Consider the following 20727-nt stretch of genomic DNA (forward strand, 5'->3'; position numbering starts at 1 on the left):
AGACACCATTTTGTCTGCGGGTACACATGCTAATTGGTGGTTGTGACTGTATTAACGTTGGCATTACGAGAGTGTTGTGAGCGTGTTGACGGCCCTGCCTGAGGTGGTTGGTAAGCGCCGGGTTGCTGCATGCTGCATGAGCCCCCCATGCCCAGAGAATACCCGTTGTTGTATGTATCTTCTCTGACTCCATCAGGGCCTCACTGCGCGAGCCTGTTTAGCAGCTCAGTGCTCGGGGCTTCTTCAAGCGCACCTAACCTACAAGATTATGCTCGTGCACATCGTAAAAAGCTGACCGCTGCTGGCTGCATAGATGGTATGTGCACACATGCACGCACAGATGCATCCCTCCAGCCACGCACACACACACACCCAGGAGCACTGGGGCTATGTCACAGGCAGACCCACCCATGATCAAGCCAGGGGACACAACCCCTCCCCCGGGCTCTGTGCTTAAGGCGCTGCGTGACTCACAGTTTGGATCCACGTTTCAGCAGTTCCGTGGAGGCCAACTTGACTGCTCGGTCAAGGACCAGCGTGTTGAAATGTGACAGAACCGCATCCCATGTCTTCTTCCTTTAGATGATAGCTCGTGAATCAGGCTGCAAAGAACCCGTTCTCTGATCTCCTGCACTTTTTATTTAACCCTTACTTTGCTTCCTGGTATTAATTCAAATCAAGCGAACAGGATGTTTAAAATTGCGGGAAGGGGGAAAAGAATACTGGTGATAATTTTATAAGATTCAGAATGAGATGATCTTTTAGTGTCTCAGGTGAAGAAGAGCCTCTCAACATATCACTGTAACGAAGCTTTAAGGTCCAGAGTATGTTCTGGGGCTAATGGAAGCTCATATTCTGTTTATGAAAGAGTTTAGCCCTTTCGTTCAAGGTTAGCTTGGCTTAGCAATTTGTTTTTTCATATGTCCCCAGACTTCTTTGAGTCAGTAAAGACATGGATTTACCGGAACTTTTGGTTCATCTTGCTTTTCTTTCTTTGGTTTTACTCCATCACACACTTGCGTTCTGCCATCCAGACATTTTACTTCCTTTAGCCAGAATTTGGCTTATTATCTCCTTTCATTGTCCCTTCTGCATGTTCACATAATTCTAACCTCTTTTTATATTTGTTTTCCCTTCTTTTGTAAGTGTCTCTTCCTTTGGTAGCTGTTAACGAATTTCAGGAACCTGTTTTTCTCTTTCTCAGACGCCACACGCGGTTCTGCTGTTAAAAGGTTTTCTATCTCATTTGCTCGACACCCAACCAATGGTACGTTTTGCTTTTATTTTAAAAGATACTCCCCTGCTTCATACTTTATTATTTTTCTTTAATTTCAAAATGTGGGGTGTACAGTATCATGCATTCTCCACCCTTAATTTATTTTGACATTCAATGCCAATTATTCACTACCAATTTTGAGGCTGTCTCAATTTTTCCAACTATAATCCACACAATAACAACACCACTCACCGAACTTTTAAATGACCACAGCAATGATGCATTTTAATCCTAAAATAACATCGAAAAATGTCTAATCTCTCAAGTAATCAGTATACCCAAAATCTTAAGAAACATGTTAGTATTTTTAATTTTCTCTTAATTCTGAGTACCTTTAATTTTCTATCCTGATCCAATCCTATGGTTGTTTATTGAGCTGTTTAAGAGAAATGTAGAGCCATATTGGTTAAATTGCCAAATGAAATGCAACTTTGGAAAAGTTTTGGGAACCAGGCAATGTGGAATTCACTGTTTAATACCATTTATCCCTGGCTTTTCATCTAAAGCAAAATCTGGCTTTGTCTAAAGCATCCTGAGAACTTTATCCAGCGTCATTTTGTCCTAATGTAGACTATTGGGCTTGCATTGAACAAGCCCATTCTTTTTGGTACCACTCCCATCAAAACTGGACAACTTTTAACAGGAAGAAGTTTAAGCTAAAATCTACAAGGTCAATTTAAGTCAGTTAAGTTTTGTAGCTTGAAATGTAAAGTATTTTTTGACCGTAATTGTTAAGCTGAATTTGGCACTTTTGTAGGGTTTTATTTTCCCCCAGTTTTTCTTAATTGAAGGAGGGTGAACAGCATTTTGGTTATGCACTGCTTGTTTTTCAGTAATTCAGGATTGACTAATTTAAAAAGAAAACATACAGGTAATTGCTTTTTATTGAAGGAAGGGTAACTTACAACTCTGGGAGTAAAAATTTAGCTGCACATCATTACTCTTTGAAACCCTCAGGCCAGGTCTTTCAGGAACTTTTATGTAGCTAACGGCCCAAACACAAAATTTTAATTCTCCCCTTTATGTATCCTTCTGCAGCAAAGCTAGATACTGCACCCTGACATCTCGAAGATGAAGTGAAAAGATCTCATCCTAAACAAATGAAAATTTAGCTTTGAAGTTTAATGTGCTTCCCTCTCCATTGCAGATATTTAATAAATGCAAGTTTTTTGAAGAAAGGGGGGGCATGAAAAGGAAGGGGGGGCATGAATCATTATTTGATACAGCTGCAGGAGCAAAAGAACTGAGAACTGTAAGAACCTCAGACAAAAACCAAAATCACAAGACAGACAAAAGTCACAATATTTTGGAGAGACATTTCAGGCTTAATACTGACTATAGCTTTTGTGTAAAGATTATGTTTAGATGAGTACAAAACCTGGGTTTAAATTTTTTTAAGTTATTTGTTAAATTAGCACAGCGGGTAGGGCGGTTTGCCTTGCATGTGGCCAACCCGGCCAGCCTGGGTTCTATTCCTTCACCCCTCTCGGAGAGTCCAGCAAGCTACCAAGAGTATCTTGCCCTCACGGCAAAGCCCTGCAAGCTCCCCGCGACGTATTCCATATGCCAAACACAGTAACAAGTCTCATAATGGAGACATTACTTGGCCTGCTCAATTAAATCAATGAACAGCAGGAGGATAGTGACAGTGTTAAATTTAATAGAAAGTGGAGTTACTTTTATACTCCTTTGACTTAAGGTGTTTCCCACACGTTTTGCAAATCAGTGCACATAGCACATTCCTTTCAACTTTAGAAATATTTATTTGTACTTCTCACAGTTTATTATGTGTTTTTTAAATCCTGCATCATCTTAGCTGTCCTACCACTCATCATTTGATCTTTTTTGAGTTCTCTGGTTATGTTGTTTCCATCTTAACGCATACCATGCACTTACCCCTCCCTTCATCTCTAGTTCAAGGAACACAGTGAAACAAGTGTCTTCTGACAGTGCTTAACCTTAATTTCGGGCCCTCTGGCAGAACACCTACACCTCTAAAGGTGCTGGTCCATTTCTTCTGGGATTTCTGGGCTCCAGTGGTATGTTTTTGTTGCTTCTAAACATGAGCAGGCTGGCTTTCCCAATTGCTGTGCTGACCCTTCCCCTGTGTATTCCAGAAAGCATTTACTAAAGGTAAATGGGCAGAATGATGTCTATAGGCACTGGACTATATTGCATTTGCCTGTTGGAAAATTTTAACAAATGCAAGCAAGCGTACATTACACTAGACTCCCAAACATCCTGAGCAGAGGATGTTTTATGTCATTCGACAACAGGGTTTGGCTCACATGCATGAACCTTGTATTTTGAAAAACTACAGTCGTTGTGCAAGATGAATTCCTTTAGTGCTTAGGTGCCTTACCTGTTGTTCTGGTCAAATTGTTTGGACTACTGGTTTTTCTTTTTAACCTTTCTTTAAAGCATTTGTCATGTTTTGTCATGCCTTGTTTGCTCCTGAAAATCAAACAGCATTTTTTATAAAGCATTTTGGTTTTGTGTGTTTTTTTTTTTTGGTAGACCAAATTCTCCATTTCACATTTTCTCATTCTAGCTGAGATTAGGTAGTATCTTGCTCAGTATTTCCCCCCAAATTAAACAAATCATTTTCCGGTCAGTGTTAAAAATGATTCATGCCTATTGAAGCATCAGATTTTGCAGTCCATTTGAGTTTACTTGGGGGGGAGTGGGAGGGGTCTCTTCCAGTCCTCAGTAGCCCTGGGTCTCCCAGTGATCTCATCCTAACATGCAGTTCTGTGCAAGGGCCGAGGACTTGGTGCTGCTCAGGCCTTGCCGTGTGGGGGATTGTCAGGGGCATCCTAGTTGTGCCCAAATGTCTCCAGGTGCTCGGCTGGGATGCTCAGGGGACCATAGAGTGCTGGGGATGGAACTCAGGTCAGCCATATGTAAGGCATGTTCCTTAAGCCCATGCTTTTTCTCTGGCCTCTTTAGATTTAAATGATTTTTAATTAATGGTTAGACTTGAATAAAACCTTTGGATTTTTAAGTGTATATTTCAAAAACTTGTTATTTGAAAAGTATGTAGATGCAAATTTAAAAATCATTTATTTGCAGGACTGGAAAGATAATACAAGGTTAAGGTGCTTGTCTTACGTGCAGCCAACCCAGATTCAATTCTCCAGACTGCATATGGTTCCCTGAGTACCTACTCAGTGAGCCCTAAGACAGGAGACAGCCCTGAGCCCTGGCAGATGTGACCCCTCTGCCTCCTCACCCTCAAGGCATTCAGTTGAATAAAGTTTTAATACATAGAAAATTTTTATAAAAATAAAAAACTATGTCAGGTTTCTTTAAAAAATATCCTATGTATTAAGGTGCTTTTGTTTCACTGCTGGTCTTAATATGTATCTGCATGGTTTGTTATATGAAAGTTATTTCTGTGACATTGACTGCAGATAAAATATAATTTGTATTGCATCTTATTGGGGTAATTTGACTCAGCAAATTACAGCACTCCAATCATAGTTCAGTCCAGGTATGTAAAGTCTGTTTTGGAACTTTACTTCCAGCATCAACAAACAGTCCATCTGGAGTTGCTCTAATTAATATTGTTGGCTTTGGCATGACTGGAGCCATATTTAAAATCACTTTTTTCAAGTAGTGATGTAGTTGCTCTTCATGCGTTAGCCATTAGCAATCTAATATCAGAGGTACATATTGTCATCAGCTTATTCACCCATCATAGAGGCCTGATTTTAAAAAGCAGAATCTGAAGAAGAGTGACGTTGTGTGCATGCTGTGCTATGTGATTATATTTGAGATGAAATTTTTGTCCCATCTTGTTCCAACCTCATGCTGTAATGTAACAGTGGTGTCATGACTTCAGAATTGTGTGTGTTTGTATGTGCTGAGTTGAAAGTCAAATTGTGGCTATAAGCAGTGGTTTTCTTCCTTTCTAAATCAAGGGCTTTTTATTGTCCAATTGTTTTGTTTTTTTTTTTTTTCATCTTTGTCCTCTTCTTTTTCCAGGTTTTGAATTATATTCCATGGTACCGTCTATTTGCCCTCTGGAAACTCTTCACAATGCCCTGTCCTTAAAGCAGGTGGATGAATTTCTCGCTTCTATTGCCTGTCCATCAAATGAAGTTCTACAGAAGACTCCTGAAATTTGTAGGAAAATTTACCTTCCTTAATATTATTGTTGTTGCTATATTATTCATTGTTATTTTCATGAGTAATTATGATTTCAAAAACATGAATGTTAAAACAAATGAAGTTGTAGAAGTGCATAAAAATGTTAAGAGACCAAGGGATATAAAGAATTCTTGAGGATTCTTTACTGTCCCACTTGTATTAACTCCTTCCCCAAATCTTCGGTGTTATGAAAAAGAAAAAAGGTAGGACTCGTCAGTAGGAGTCAAATAGCATAATGATATAGGAAAGTATCTTCTAATTTCTTTTTTAATTGAAGTATCACTGATTTACAAGAGGTAATGTGTCTGTTCTAGGGGTACATTGTTACCACGTAACTTCCCCTACCTACCACCAAAGTACCACTTCTCTACCATCACTCTCAGCCGAACCTTACAAACCCATTGCCCTTTCCTCGGCAATTTCACTTTTGTGGTTAGAGTCTAAGGATTTTTATTCATTGAAGAAATCTTTTTTTAAAAAAAAGAAAAGAAAAGAAACTTGTAATTGAATATTCATTAGACCAGTACAGTTTTTGAGTTTCAGTCATACAATGATCTAGCACCCATCTCTCCACCAGTGTCTCTTTCCCACCACCAATATTCCCTGTTTTCCTCCCATCATCCTAAACCCCCGCTCTATCCCCTTACCTAGTCTGCCTCTATGGCAGACACTTTTCTTCTTTCTCTCTCTCATTTTGTGCATTATGGTTTGCAATACAGCTATTAAGAGGTCATTGTGTTTATAAAGTGTGTTCAGTATTTTTATCCAGAAGGTCTAGCTGGAGTAGCTTTTTTAACTGGGTGGCAGCTTTGGGGTGTGGACATGTCTGCGCAGGCTTCCAGAAGTACAGGAAAGTGGGAGGAGGTAGCCCATTCCAACCTGGAGATTTCAGTCACAAACCTCTCATACCCGAGTGTTCAACAGCTTAATATCTCAGTGAGGTCTGTCCCGAGACAGGGCATGTTAGTGATTTTAGATTGTGGAAGCGAGCTGCTACTGAGGGCTCTGCTTGGATGGGCACCAGGCAAATCCCTACCCGCCGCCGCCCCCCCCCCCCCCCCCCCCCCCCGATTTACCCCCATCTGTTCAGCCTTGCTTGGGTCCGAGATTAACTGTAGCTTTTGATCTCTTTTGAGTTTTGAGATCTATGTATGGGTCTCTGAAACAAGGCCAGGAGAAGAGCTTACTTGATGGCACTGGAGTTGGTTCATGGGGGTAACAGTCAGTGCTTCCAGGAATACAGTGAAATGGGCAGAGATAGCCAGTCCAACCCAGAGAAAGCCTGGAGATTTTAGTCACAAAACTCGGATATCTGAATTTTCAGCAGGTTAATATCTCAGTGAGAACCATCCTGAGACAGTGGAGTCTGTCCATTTGGGTGCATGGTGGAGATTTTGGATTGTGGGAGTAAGCGGCTGCCCAGGGACTCTGCTAGGGCGGGCATCAGGCTGACCTAATCCTCTCCGATTTACCCCCATCTGTTCAGCCTTGCATGGGTCCAAGATTAACTGCAGCTTTTAATCTCTTTTGAGATTTATCTATGGGTCTCTGAAATAAGACCAATGAATAAGCTTGTATAGCTGAGCCAGAGATGGTTTGTGTGCATAGCTTCCACATACATAACTTTTTGCCATTTAATTTCTCAGGAAACTTGATCCCAAGATTTTGGGGTTGACCAGGCACAGCAGTAATTTAGAGTATCAGTAGCATATAAACAACTGCACTTCTGCAAAGAAAGTTATTGGTACACACAGATTTTTCAAATTTACTTTTTGAGAAATAACTTTTGGTGCCATATTTGAGCAATAGCACAGCAGTAGGGCGTTTGCCTTGCACGCAGCCAACATGGCCGACCCGAGTTCGATTCCTCTGCCCCTCTCGGAGAGCCCGGCAAGCTACCGAGAGTATCTCGCCCGCACGGCAGAGCCTGGCAAGCTCCCCGTGACGTATTCGATATGCCAGACACAGTAACATCAAGTCTCATGATGGAGACGTTACTGGGCCCGCTCGAGCAAATCGATGAACAACGGGAGGACTGTGACTGTGATTTGAACATGTAGCATTGTTCCAAGGGAAAGATGGAACTTAAGATGGTGTTCATACCATCTTAAGTGTCAGATCAGAAAGTCCTGTATTAGAAGTCAACAGATCCTTGGTTTTCAACTCTGTTGAATCCTTTAGCACCTTGGAATTTCTACTTTGGCAAGTGATTGTTTTAAGAGAGAGTTTTCAGATCAAAGTTAAGAATTTTCCAAACCCTACTAAAAGTAGAAAATATGCAAACTTCCTGTGCATGCCGTTCTCCTTTCTGTAAGAAAGCAGTGAATATGTTTCTTGTGGGAATGAAAGTGAAGGTCTTAGAGTGAAAGTCATTTTCTTGTTTTGCTCTTTTCTTGTTTACTCTCTTCCCTTAGTTAGCCTTCACATTGTTTCATTCTGGAGCTTCCTGGAACTTTCTAGTCACATGTCTTTTCTGCACATAGTTTTCTGCATTTCTTTAGAATAGTGGCCATTTGCTATTCTTCCCCTTCTGGTAGTAAATATAAGTTTCTAATAATTAATCGGAGTGGGAGTGGTATTTTGGTGTGACTCTTCTAAAATTAGGCCCTTTGGAAACTGCTTGAGGAAGCAGGCTTAAATTTCAGAATTTGCATGTGAATGTGGGTCATTATGTGAGTTGTTAATACATCATATGATCCTGAATCTCCCAGCCAAAAATCTAAGTCATGGAAATAAAGGATGTTTAACTTACATTCTGTTCTCTACTGATGACATTGAGAGTTTTGGGCTAGTAAGATAGCTCAGAAAATGAAACACCCATAAAGCGTCCAATACACTTTGGGGTGTAGCCCCATGAGCCCCCAAGCATTGCTGGGAGCGCCTAAAATAAATTTTTAAAAAATAGTTCTATGAGACCAGAGAGATAGTACAGCGTAGAGGGTGTTGTCTTGCATGCAGCTGAGCCCAATTGAATCCCCAACATCCCAGATAGTCCCCTGAGCACCACTAGGAGTAATTTCTGACTACAGAGCCAGCAATAACCCCTGAGCATAGCCCGGTACCACCCAAAAAAAGGAAAAAAAATAGTTCTTGCTGGCCCTCTTGTATGTGCTGTTTCATTGCTTGTCTAAGTCAGGAATATGAATTTTTAAGTTGAAGGGGTTTTTTTTTTAATTGAAATCACTGAGATACACAGTTACAAAGTTGTCCGTGATTGGGTTTCAGTCATAGGATGTTCCAATAACCATCCCTTCATTAGTGTCAGTTTTATACCACCAGTGACCCCAGTTTCCCTTGCACTTTGCACCACCATCCCCATGCCCCACCAGTGCGCTCAGTGCACGCTCGCTCTCTCTCTCTCTCTTTCTCTCTCGCTCTCTCTCTCTCTCACTCTCTCTCTCAATTTCTTCTCTGGACATTATGGTTTGCAATATAGGCACTGCCAGGAAGATTCTCACTAGTTACAAAAGAGCTTAGGGTACATCTCAGTGCTATTCAGAGTTTATCAGCTTTGCAGTGAATGACTTAAAGGTAATAATAACGGCAGAAATGCCATCTGTTTGTTTTGAAAAAGAGAGAATCGTGATGGAATATTTGCCCTCCCCAAAATTGTATATTTGTGATCTTTAAAGGTTGATGCTATGATGCTTCTACTTCATGGTTTTATGTTTAATGAATTTGCCAGCATGTATGTATTGGGGTTTAACAGTGAAGCGAAGGATATACCGTTGTTTTCTATGTACTGATTAACTTTTCTCTGTTGCGTGACTATAGGCTGTACCCTAGTTCTTTCATTATTATTACTACTAAGCTTGCTGTTTCCTACTAAGGGAACTGTATGTGGGGAAAAAATTGTTAAGGGCAAAAACTTAGATTTTGTTGGGGAAATCATCTAGTTAGTGGTCCAGCAAAATTAGAACTCAAGTGTATTGTGCCTTCTAAATCTGGAAATAGGGCACCAATTATGTCAGAGGCATCTGAATCCTGTTTCTATTCTGTAAATGCAGAATGAATACTTAGTAGTCACATAATATTGATTCTCTAATTATCAAGGAAATAATGTTATAGACAAACAGATTTTTATAGTGTTTATAGGAATGGAGAAAACATTGTATATCCTCTGCATTCATCCCCTAGGACAAAATGAATTTTGTAGTAACTAGTAAATAGCTTAAATTGATGGGCTGATTTAAATTTCGGGAGAAACCCTGTATAACACTCATTAGGAGGTTAGTGGAGGAAGTTAACAGAGTAGGTTAAAGGGAACGGGAACTGGAGAAAGCTATCTACTTGCAGTGGTGCTACTTTATGTGATGTTTGAGGTACTTTTTTTTACCACCTGTTATTTCATTAGACTCCTTTGAGCCTCTGCCATGGCATTTACATTCATTTAGAGTGCTTACAACCGCGGATGTATGTGTACATTTGCCATGTACACATGGTTTTTCAGAGACACACTCTTTATTGCTAATTAGATCCTACCGTCAATTGTAAGAGTAGGCCTATATCTTTTTTTTTTTAATCTCCTATTTTTCTTTGTTTCGGAACCCAGAAGTTCAAGTCAGTAGCTCCTCCTCTCTGGCAAGCCTCCCCCTATTCTACTGAAGAATTCTCTCTGCCTGGGCCAGAGGGATAGTACCGGGGTTAAGGCACTTGTTTTGTGTCCTGCCCATCCCAGTTCAGTCCCAGGCTCTAAGTGTGGTACACTAAGCAACACCAGGGGGTTACCACTGAGCACTGCTGAGTATGACCCAAGAACCAAGAAAGAAATTATCACTACTTTTTCTTTCCACCTCACAATCTCCTTATCTTGATTTGAAAGAGAAGAAAATTGTTAAAATTTCCCTTCAACAAATTAAGCTTACAGTTGTGTTAGTTGAGCGTACTGTGCTACTGTTTTCTGTTGTTGTTGAGTTTAGTTGACTTCTATGCTACTTTCCCATCTAATTCAGTGTGGTCCTACTGGAATGTCATTACTAACGAGTCTTCACATAAAAATTGATTTTTATAACTTAACGGTTTTAATATTGGAGCTTTGCTGTCTAATCAGCTTCAACTCTAGAATTGTATCAACAGTTGTGGCTTTTGTCTATGTTGAATGAATTAATTAAATTTTCCCCTCATGAAGATCTATCTCTTCAGAAATACTTAAAGAAGCACAGTCTGGCTGATGTAGTTCATTGGTAACCTGGTTACTCTAAGATGAGAGTTTAGGCAGCCATGTGTTTGTAGATCATCCCTGAATCTCCAGTGGACTTGGCTTTTCTGAGAAGAGCAGTTCAACTCTCTTTGGTCTTCTGTTCCTATGTAGTAAAGCCCTGCCAGCAGTTCTCTGCTCTTGCTTATGAGTCGGTGTTATGGCAGGATGAAATAGTCATTCCCCTTTTTCTCATTAGTCTTCCTTCAGTAAATGGTATTGCTGCTCATTGTTCGTACCATGGAAAGAATATGGGTGGGGCTGCGACACGGAGGTCACTTTTTAGAGTCAGAATGGCTTTTCAGAGTTTGCTCTACAACCCTTACTGGTCTGTTCTCTCCTACTTATGTTTACTCATAGGGCTGCTAACTAACAAATCTTCTAAATGTAAAGCTAGAATTGGCAGGAAATTACTAAATTACCACATCTGTTTATTTTTTTTTTTTTCAGCCTCTCCAGCGTCACGTATCAGTCCAGTAATGCGGAGGAAGGTCTCTTTAAATACATACACACCTGCAAAGGTCCTTCCAACTCCGTCCAGCACATTAAAGGGCCCTAAGGCAAGCAGCAAACCAGGTTAGGAATCTGTGTGAGTTTGTGAGAGTAGTACTGCTAGCTGGCTCTTTAAATGGAAAGTCTCTGTTTTCAATAAGATCATTATACTTCTTGGAGTGTAAGGAGTGATCCTAGTGGGGTTTCTGTTACTTTCGCCTCTTAATATATTTGTGGGTGTTTTTCCATTTTTCCCTGTCGCTTGTCTTTCTCTTCTGCCCTCATCTGTTAATAAAATACATGTCATTCTCATGCCTCTTTCCTAACTCATCCATAGGCGGTTTAGCCAGTGCATTAGTTTAGTACTTTCATCTGAAGATTTTTTTTTCCTCTTTGTTTGTAGATTTTTACTCTCTTCATTCTCAATCCCATGAACAGACTGAATTTAAGTTTCTCATCTACTTTCTTCCCTTCAGCTTCTACACACAATTTCTCATCTCGCTGATTGTGCCTTAGATGTTTTCTTATCCTGATTTCCAAGGACATTCATTACTGTGTCTTGGTGTTATTTACATTTTTATTCTATTCTTCATGTTTGTGGTTCCTACTTTTTTATCAGCTGTATTCATATTTTCCTACCCCATTTATTTTTTCAGTAGAAAATCCCATATAGGCATGGCTTTTCTATATTTGTAATATCTTTATTCTTTTTGTTACTTTGTTTTATCTTTGACTTATGTCCAAAGGTGCTCAGGCTTACTTCTGACTCTGTGCTCAGAAATCAAACCGGGCTCAGCAGTGTGCAAGGCAAGCGCCGACCCATTCACCATACTGTCACCCTGGCCCCTGAAATGTCCATTTTCCTACTTTCAATACTGTCATTCTCTTTGCTAAGTTTCTGCTTGAGAGCCAGAGAGATCTAGATTAAAATCTCTATTATTTATTAGCTGTTTCCCCTTGGACAAGTTACTTAACCTCTAGTAATAGATTCAGATTCATACAAGCCAGTGATGAATGTAATGACATATAGAAAGTAGTGGTTATGTCTTGTAAACTCCCCCTAAAAATGTTAACTTGTTTTTCACACTGCAGCCTGTTTTCCTCTCTTCTCCCCCACAGAAATTCCCATAACAGTCATGTCATTGTTTTTTGTTCTAAGGTGTTCCCTTCTCACTTTCCAGTCTTCAAATCTGCACCCACCTTCATTGATGATACACAGTCATCAAAACTCCAGTGATGATGTCTGCATAATGGAAAAAGTATCTTAAATATACAGTCATGGTGTGTTACATATGCAATTCAAATAATGACGTACTGAATTAAAAATAACATATATTGAGTTAAAAATATTCAGGGTAGAAGGGAGATGCTGGGGTCACAAATGGCAGTTCTTGGAGGCTGTTGCTGACTCTGCTCAGGAATGACCCCTCGAGTTGCTCATGAGACCGTTTGCAGTAGCTGTTGCATGTAAGGCTGACTTCCCGCAGCGCCTCTCTTGGAAATAGTCATCTGTCCTGCGGAGCTCTTTGTGTTCTTGAGGCCAGGGCAGGTCTCCCACACAGGGCTGGTGCAATGCTAGTTCAGGCCTGAGAGCTGGGGATGGTGCAGGCCCTGTGATGCTGAGATGTTCCAGGGACCAGAACTCGCTCTTTATCTCCCTTCCTCCCTTCTTCCTTCCCTTTCTCCCTCCTTCTCCTCTCTCTCTCTCTCTCTCTCTCTCTCTCTCTCTCCCTCTCCCCCCCCTCCCTCCTTCCTTCCTTCCTTCCTTCCTTCCTTCCTTCCTTCCTTCCTTCCTTCCTTCCTCCTTTTCCCCTTTTCCCTCTGTCCTTTGTCTTTTAAAAATTGGGGGAGGCCAGAGATAGTATAGTGGATAGGGCACTTGCCTTGCAATTGACCAACCCTGATTCAATTACCGGCATTCCATACGGTCTCCCAATTTTGCCAGGATTAACCCCTGAGCAGAGCCAGGAGGGAGCCCTGAGCACTGCCAGGTGTGCCCCCACCCTCCAAAACAGTAAGGCACCACAATTTACAGTTCCTCATAGTTGAGTTTTAAGTGTAACAGGCTCATCATCAGCATGACCTTCCCTCCGCCAGTGTCCCCAGGGTCCAGGTCCTATGAGCCTGCCCCCCAATGGGCGTATTTAAGTACACCCCAGCTCTACCCCTCGATGTGCAGGATGCCCCAGCCCCTGTTACCTCCCGTCCCCCTCTTATTCCTTGCCCTCTGGGTTTCTTTCTCCCTGACCTCCGTCATAGGGACCTGGCCAGTCCAGGTGTCCCAGAGCTTGCTCTTTTTCTCAACAGTCGTCAATTCTCTGTAGCCATTTTGTGCACATCAGTGTTGAAAGACAGGGTCCAGAGCGGTAGTGCAGCAGGTCGGGCATCTGCCTTGCACATAGCCAACCTAGGTTCAATTCCCAGTATCTCATATAGTTCCCGAGCACCAGAGAGAATAGGTTTTGAGTGCAGAGCCAGGAGTAAGCCCTGAGCATCACTGGTTGTGGCCCAAAAACAAACAGACAAATAGAAAATAGCTGAAGTGGTGTCAAGAGATCGTGATTTGTCTCTGATCCGTGTAATTAGTATTTAGTAAACCTAAGGTGTGACTGTCTTTGAATCATAGTACATTGATGTTCTCTGCATAATAGAATTAATGCATGGCTTAATACATTTGTGAAGATGAAATAATGAGGCAGTGCATGGTTTTTTATTGGTGACATAAGCTAAAATATGGGCCAGTCTTACATGTCTGGGATGAACCCTGTTTGGCCATGGCACATGAATGTTGAGTTTTCTGGTTTTGGTTTCTGGGCCACATCTAGCAGTCAGTGGGCAGGGGCTGTTCCTGATGCTTCCACTTTGGTGCTCAGGGATTGCTACAGCGCCTGGGAGACTCTGGGACACAATCACTCACACACACAGGTAAACTCCACTTTTAGAATTTTCATACATGCATTTTTAAGTGTATTTGTTGTCATTTTATTTATTTATTTTATTATTTGGGATAGTTGATTTCAGGTTTTAGTATAAGGGTAATAGTGACAGTCAAGTGATTGGGAAGTATAGCCTCTTCTGCTTACTGGAAAGTAAAGTTTTAAAATACTTATTTCTTCTTTAAATTTGGATTGGTTTAATTTTCTATTTGGTGGTTTTGGTAGCAGTGTAATTTCTTAATAACATGTTCATTTATCAAAGTTTTCAGCTTCTTTAGTTATGGTCCTTTTAATGATTATGGCAGTAACCCACATTATTCATGATACTGGTTATATTTTTTTATTTTTTATTTTTTTTATTTTTATTTTGTTTTTCTAACATTTTTTCGTCCTTATAAACAGCGATTTTAGCTCTTTGTTTTTCCATTTTCTTTCATTGATTTCTGTTCTTTTATTCTCATTTTTCTACTTAGTTTACATTTACTTTCATCTTTTACTTTCTGTATCACTCTTAGACATTTCTTCTCTTGCTACTTAAACTTTTAAAGCAATTTTTACTTGAGATATTTCTATATTTACAGCTCAGAAGCGATGTTATATTTTCATTTTCATTCAACAAAAGATTTTCTGATTTACTTTGTTACTTCTTCTTTGGGTCATAAAATCTTTAGAAACTTTGGTTGATCTCTTAATGTCTGGGGAGGGGACGTTTTGGGTCTCTTGTTACTTGTTTCTCATTTAATTTATTGCAGTTGTCCAGCACACGTCTTTCAAATGTGAGACTTTTTCTCTGTCGCTGTGTCACTGTCATCCTGTTCATCAATTTCCTGGAGCAGGCACCAGTAATGTCTCCTTCGTCCTAGCCCTGAGATTTTAGAAAGTGCCACATTCGAGGCTCGCTCAGGGTCAGGGGAATGAGACCCATCATTGTAACTGGGTTTTGGCATATTGAATACGACACGGAGAGTTTGCCAGACTCTCGGTAGACTGCCAGGTTCTCCAAGAGTAAGAACTAGATAATCAGAGGTCGCGCGGCCGCATTCGCTGGAGCTGGGTTTTATAGTCTCTGGGTCTTGGCCATTGATGGGATAGTGCGGCACCAGGGGCATTTGGTGGGTGTAATGCCGACCTACTGGAAGATGGGGGATCTGGGTGGAGGAGGTCCAGTGGATCTCCAGTGGCTCCAGAGGTGCAGTCGGTTAGTGCGCAGTCCTTAATACAGCAGTACGTGAGGCTTTTTATTACTTAAAATTTGGGATTTGTCCATCATCCACTGAGAGAGACTGTGGTTGCTGTAGCAATGCTTAGAGAGTAATTTCTGCTCACAGTTGTGGAATTATCTTTTTTCCCTTTTTCTTCAGTCTATTTTTTTCTTTGTGTGTTTTGAAGCACTGATTCAGTACACACATATTTGACTGATATGGCTTCCTGATGTATTTATCATTCCTGATCTATTTATCATTCTTAAATTTTCTTTGATCTCTTGTAAGCTTTGTCTTAAAGTTGTGTTTTGTTTTGGGTTTTTTTTTGTTAATCTGATATGAATTTAGCCACCACTGTAGATTTGTTATTCTTAGTTTATGCATAGTAAATTGTTTTCAGCATATTTACATCTTTATATCTAAGTAGAATTTTTGTAGGCAGAATATCCTGACCTTTCAAAAAGTCACTTGGAAGTAGCTGCCTTAGAGTTGCAGTGTTTGTAATCTACTAATGCTTAATGTACTTACTGCTATGGTCGGTTAGATCCACTACTTTTATTTTCTGCTTATTATCATCGTTTTTCTTTTCCTGTCTTATATTCAATCAATTTTTGAATTTCATTTTAATTTTTCTGTTGGCTTTTAGTGAAATATTTGCATTATTTTCATGCTGGTGGCTCTGTATTCTCAGTTTACTTAGGCTCCACTGAAATTAAAATGTAGAAACTTGGCAGCTTTGGGGGTTCATTTGCCTTCTCCCTTTACATTAGTTATTCATGTGTGGAAACACAATTTCCAAAGTATGTTATGAAGGCTGCAAATTATGATGTGATGTTGGTTTTAAGTAGCCATATGTATTTAAAGAGAGTAGAGGAGATTGAAAAAAACACCTTAGACTTATTACATATTTGTCATTTTCCACATTCATTACTTCATCAAGCCATTGTTTCAGTCTGGTTCCATTTGTACTGAACTTGAATATGTCAGCATTTCTTCTATTGCAGGTCTACTGTGGTTGAGAAGTTCTCATTTCACCTTTGTTCTTATTAGGTAATTTTGCTAGATGGAAGTCAGAGAATTCTTTTTTCTTTATTCGCTTCAAAAATATTCTGCAGCCTTCTGGTTTCCTGTTGTTTCTGTCAAGAATTCTGAGTTAATCTAAATTTTTGTTCCTGTTATCGCCATACGTTAATGGATTTTTCCTTCCTTCTTTGCTTTGGGGCCATGCTCTACTCTCAGCTCAGTGTTCTGGTCTCTCCTCACAGTGCCCAGGAGACCCTGTGCTGCCCAGGCTCGGCCCTGCACCCCTGAATGGCAGACTGTAGCCCTTTGAGCTGTTGCTCAGGCCAAATTTAAATTTATTACATTGAAACATTTGCTTTTCTCATTTGTTTCTCAACAATTTTCTACTGGCACTTTTTTTTTTTTAACAATCATACTGATTTTGCTAGTATGTATTCTGTAGTTAAAGTGCATTCAGTGTATTTGATTTCAGTTTCAGGAGTTTGTTTTGTTTCTGCTTACAGCTCTTTTTTTCTTTTAAGATATTTTCTCATTTTTTGTTATAAAACATTTTCCTTAGTTCTAGAGCGTAGTTAAATAGTTTTGTTGAAACTTATTATTCTAGCCCACTTCAAGACTGTCAATTTCTGTTCCCTCCCAAGAAGAAAAATGTTTCCATTTCCTAAGTTGTGTAGTAGTTGTGGGTCATATCTTATATACTGCGCTGGAGAAAATCCAGAACCTGTTATTTCTGTTATGGTTCAAGAAATTTTGGGTTGTCTGGGTTCTATTAAAGCAGAATTAAACATGGCTGATTTGGACAGCACAACTGGAGAGAGTACCGGAGAGAGTACTGGCCTTGCACATGGTCAATTGCAGTTAGATCCCCCGCCCCACATAGGGTCCCCAGAGCACCTCTGAGTGTAGCCCAGAACCTCCCCTCTCTCACCCCCAGACCCCTGAGGGGGAAAAAAAAACAAGATTGCAAGACCATTCCTTAAGTGATAGCAGCTTGAGAATCCCTCTCTCTCTTCTTTTAACCTTAGCTGGACTCTTGCAACTTACTCTGCTCATGCCATATAATGCCATAAATTTAATCACGATTTATCAACCCCCAAATGGATCTCTCTAAGATTTCCCGCCTAACTTTCCACAAATTGTAGTAGCCCCAACATTTTGTCTTCTGATTCTTTATGCTGCTAAGGATGAGTTTTTAATGTTAAAATTTTAACCATGCCACATGGTGCAGACTGTATCCTAACCTTAGGCCAAATGGTTTTTAACGGGGCTGGGGGCTGGGGTATGGGAGGGACCCGTCAACTCTTCTGCTTTGATTGTTTTGTAGTTTATGCCAGCATTTATGCATTCTTCAGTGTTTTCACATAGTTTATTATATTTTTATCATTATCAAAGGGACTTGTTCTGTCAGGCTCTTTCCTCCCTGCCAGAGTGTAATTTTGCCTAGAATTGCTTTCCAGTAGTTTGTTAGAACTTGATATTAGGTTACAAAGGCTGATTTCTTTTATTTCTTTTTTTTAATTATTTATTTATTTATTTATTTTGCATTTTTTGGGTCACACCCAGTGATGCTCAGGGGATTGCTCCTGGCTCTGCACTCAGGAATTACTCCTGGTGGTACTTGGGAGACCATATGGGATGCCGGGAATTGAACCCAGGTTGGCCACATTCAAGGCAAACACCCTACCCACTGTACTATCATTCCAGGCCCAAGGCTAGTTTCTTAACTGAAGAATATTTCTGGATAATTAGAAGATGAGAAATATAAGGCAAAATAGATTTTATAGGGGGGAAATGATGTGTTCAGATTCAAACATGCTTATATTCTATGTCAACTAGCAGTATAGATATTCCTAATAGGATAATCTAGAATATATAAGAAGGGAAGAGGCCTGGGATATTGTAACCACAACCTTCAATTATAGGAGTTAAAAGAAATTTGTTTAATGAACAAAGCCCACTAACATTCCTTTTGTGAATCGGTGTTGAACTCTAGAAAGCAAAGGGTTAAAAAATGCTGTGTTGTATTATGTTACATTGTTTTGTGTATGCCACAGTTAAAAAAAAGTGAATTCTGCACACAAAAGTCTGCCAAATTTTGTCACTCAGCAGTGTTACTGGAATGTGGATTGCTGGTGAGAAATCTCAGCTGTGTTTCTTTTTTCTATAGCTACCAGTGGACCTTCCAATACAGTTATTCCTAATACCTCAGCTCGGAAAAAAAGTTCAACTAGCAAAGCAGAAGTGCATGAACACAAAAAGACAACTGTGAAAAAGAAGTGACGTCTTAATAGAAGATGAAACTCCTTATGCCTACATAAAGCTCACTCACACTCAATAGAAAAAGACATGTAATAAACCTTAACTGCAAACTATCAATGCAAGCAATTCGTTTCTCCCTGTGTACATCTCTGTATTCATCAAAGGTGTGTTAACTCGAGAGAATTCTTTTTAGATAAAGGAACTTTAACTCACAGTCTGGAAATATGTAAAACAGTGTTTACTATAAGCGTTTTATGAAGAGCAAAATATGTGGTGTTAACGATCTGTCTTTCTTAACCCGTTTACCATGTGCCTGTAATAAAGACAAATAATAAGGCCACTTAGCTTATGTTAGTGTCTCACCAGTAATGCTATTTACTGAAGGATGTGTGAGGTGGCCTTTGGAAACTTCCAGTTTTGCAGGATTTCATCTTGGGTATAAAAATCTGTAGGTTAGGTTAAAATTGGATGGCCAGGATTTGTATTGAGAACTTTTGTTGAAATCTATTTCCAAAGATATCTCATTGACCATTTAGATTATAAACTTTGTCTCCCTGGTTGTTATATATATGCTGCAATATTTAATAACTGGAATATTAGCATATGGCTTATTTTTTTTATGTCTCTTTTGAAATTTTTGATTTTGTTATTTAAAATATTGCCTATACAAGTGGGTTACTGTATCTTTATGCACATAAATTTGTATATTAATTTGTAGAAAATACTTTTTGAAATATATTTCCTTATTATAAGGTGCTTTGGTTCATCAGGAAAAAATTGCTTCATTTATTAGTAAGAAAGATACTTTCAGAGTTTCTTTTTTAAGAGCTATAGTTGACAGGTTTGTAAGTGTTGCACACTTTTTTTCGGAGTTGTTTTTAGATCTGAGGAACTCGGTTCACAAGAGGAAATTATCAATGTGAGAAGAATATTTGAATTCTATAATTAGTAGATACTGTGTTTAGCATCTGTTTTTGCTGTTTCCATTCATACATATACTCAGTTGTATCAGTTGATCTCACTTAGAAGGCTTATAAGTTTGGCATTTGAAATAAATGCATGTTCCAAGAGATTGATTTTGAAAGAAAACTGAGATTCATGTTATGATTTCATCTGTGATGTGAAAGATATTTATTTTGTTGGTGCTTTTCCCCCCCTGATGCTCAAATAATTATGGACCACATGAAATGACTTAAACTGAAAACCAAACTGTTCAAACTCCTAAGAATTCTGTGCAATGCCGGTGAGAAATTTAAATTGCTAAAGATTTAGCTTAAAGCATATGTTTAGAAAAATTAGTTAATTCTCATAGGACTATAATTATTAAAGTTCTTCAGGAGCCTCTCCTAATAACAAATCATATCTAAACTAACTTTGATAAACATGTTACATGTTAGTTTTAATAGATACTAGATGTAAAAGTCGCAAATAAATAGTTGCAGAGTTATACAAGCTTCACATGGATGTAAGTGTATATGGAGATATTTTTTGTCAGCAGTTGAATGTACCTAAGCTTTCTGTGTGTGAGAATGTCAATGGTTCATTGTAGGACTAAGGAAACTACTTGTATTTTTTGTGAAACTGAATTAAAATATTTTATTTCCAGAATCAGTGACTTAAATGGTACATGTTTTTATTTCTATTCTTTATCTCTTTTAGCTGCCAAAGTAAAGATAGTTGTTCATTCTGTTAAAAAGTGAGAATTTTCTTAGTTCATTCTGTTAGCAAAAGGCTGAAAAATCAGCTTGTTTTTCAAGCCCATGTTCTCCCTTGGACTCTTACCTTGGTTGCTTGTCTCCACTCTGGAGAAGCCTGTGTTGTTGTTTTTGTTTGTTTTTTTAAAAATACAGTTTTGTTATTTTATAAAGTTTACAATATTTGTTTACATTTAATATTCAAAACCTCATTACACCCTCCCACCACCATATTTCTGGTGTTAACATCCCAAACTCCAATCCCTGCCCCAAAGCCCGAATTAATACATTATTTCCCTATAAGGTTGGTTGCCTATGCTTTGAAATCCATCATATGTGGTGTGATACTCTTGGAGCATAGGTAGAGTGTGTCCTAGGATGTGTCTTGAGGTCTAAGAAAATGTTCACTTGTGGGTGGGGCTCACTCATGAGTGGGGCTCGACCCAAGTATTTGGAAAGAGCTGCTCTGGGCATGGCAGTGGTTGAGTTCTGGAGG

The 20727-nt window shown here is 39.4% G+C and overlaps 1 protein-coding gene across 17 annotated transcripts in view; it reads left to right on the top strand.

Annotated features, from left to right (window-relative positions):
- PPIP5K2 (diphosphoinositol pentakisphosphate kinase 2) overlaps positions 1 to 20149 on the top strand; it is a 73800-nt gene extending 53651 nt beyond the window's left edge. For 7 of the 17 annotated variants that reach the window (XM_056106566.1, XM_056106570.1, XM_056106575.1 and 4 more), the window contains 5 exons: positions 197 to 316; positions 1205 to 1267; positions 5264 to 5404; positions 11076 to 11201; positions 18446 to 20149. In XM_056106566.1, the coding sequence (XP_055962541.1) occupies positions 197 to 316; positions 1205 to 1267; positions 5264 to 5404; positions 11076 to 11201; positions 18446 to 18558 (563 nt within the window). In that variant the 3' untranslated portion in view covers positions 18559 to 20149. Of the gene's footprint in view, positions 1 to 196; positions 317 to 1204; positions 1268 to 2314; positions 2432 to 5263; positions 5405 to 11075; positions 11202 to 18445 lie in introns of those variants that run through there. The other 10 variants (XM_056106574.1, XM_056106576.1, XM_056106580.1 and 7 more) reach the window with 5 other exon arrangements.
- Positions 20150 to 20727: the final 578 nt, after the last annotated feature.

Source organism: Sorex fumeus, unplaced genomic scaffold (genome assembly GCF_029834395.1).
Source record: "Sorex fumeus unplaced genomic scaffold, SorFum_2.1 ptg000131l, whole genome shotgun sequence".
Classification (NCBI taxonomy): Eukaryota; Metazoa; Chordata; class Mammalia; order Eulipotyphla; family Soricidae; genus Sorex; species Sorex fumeus.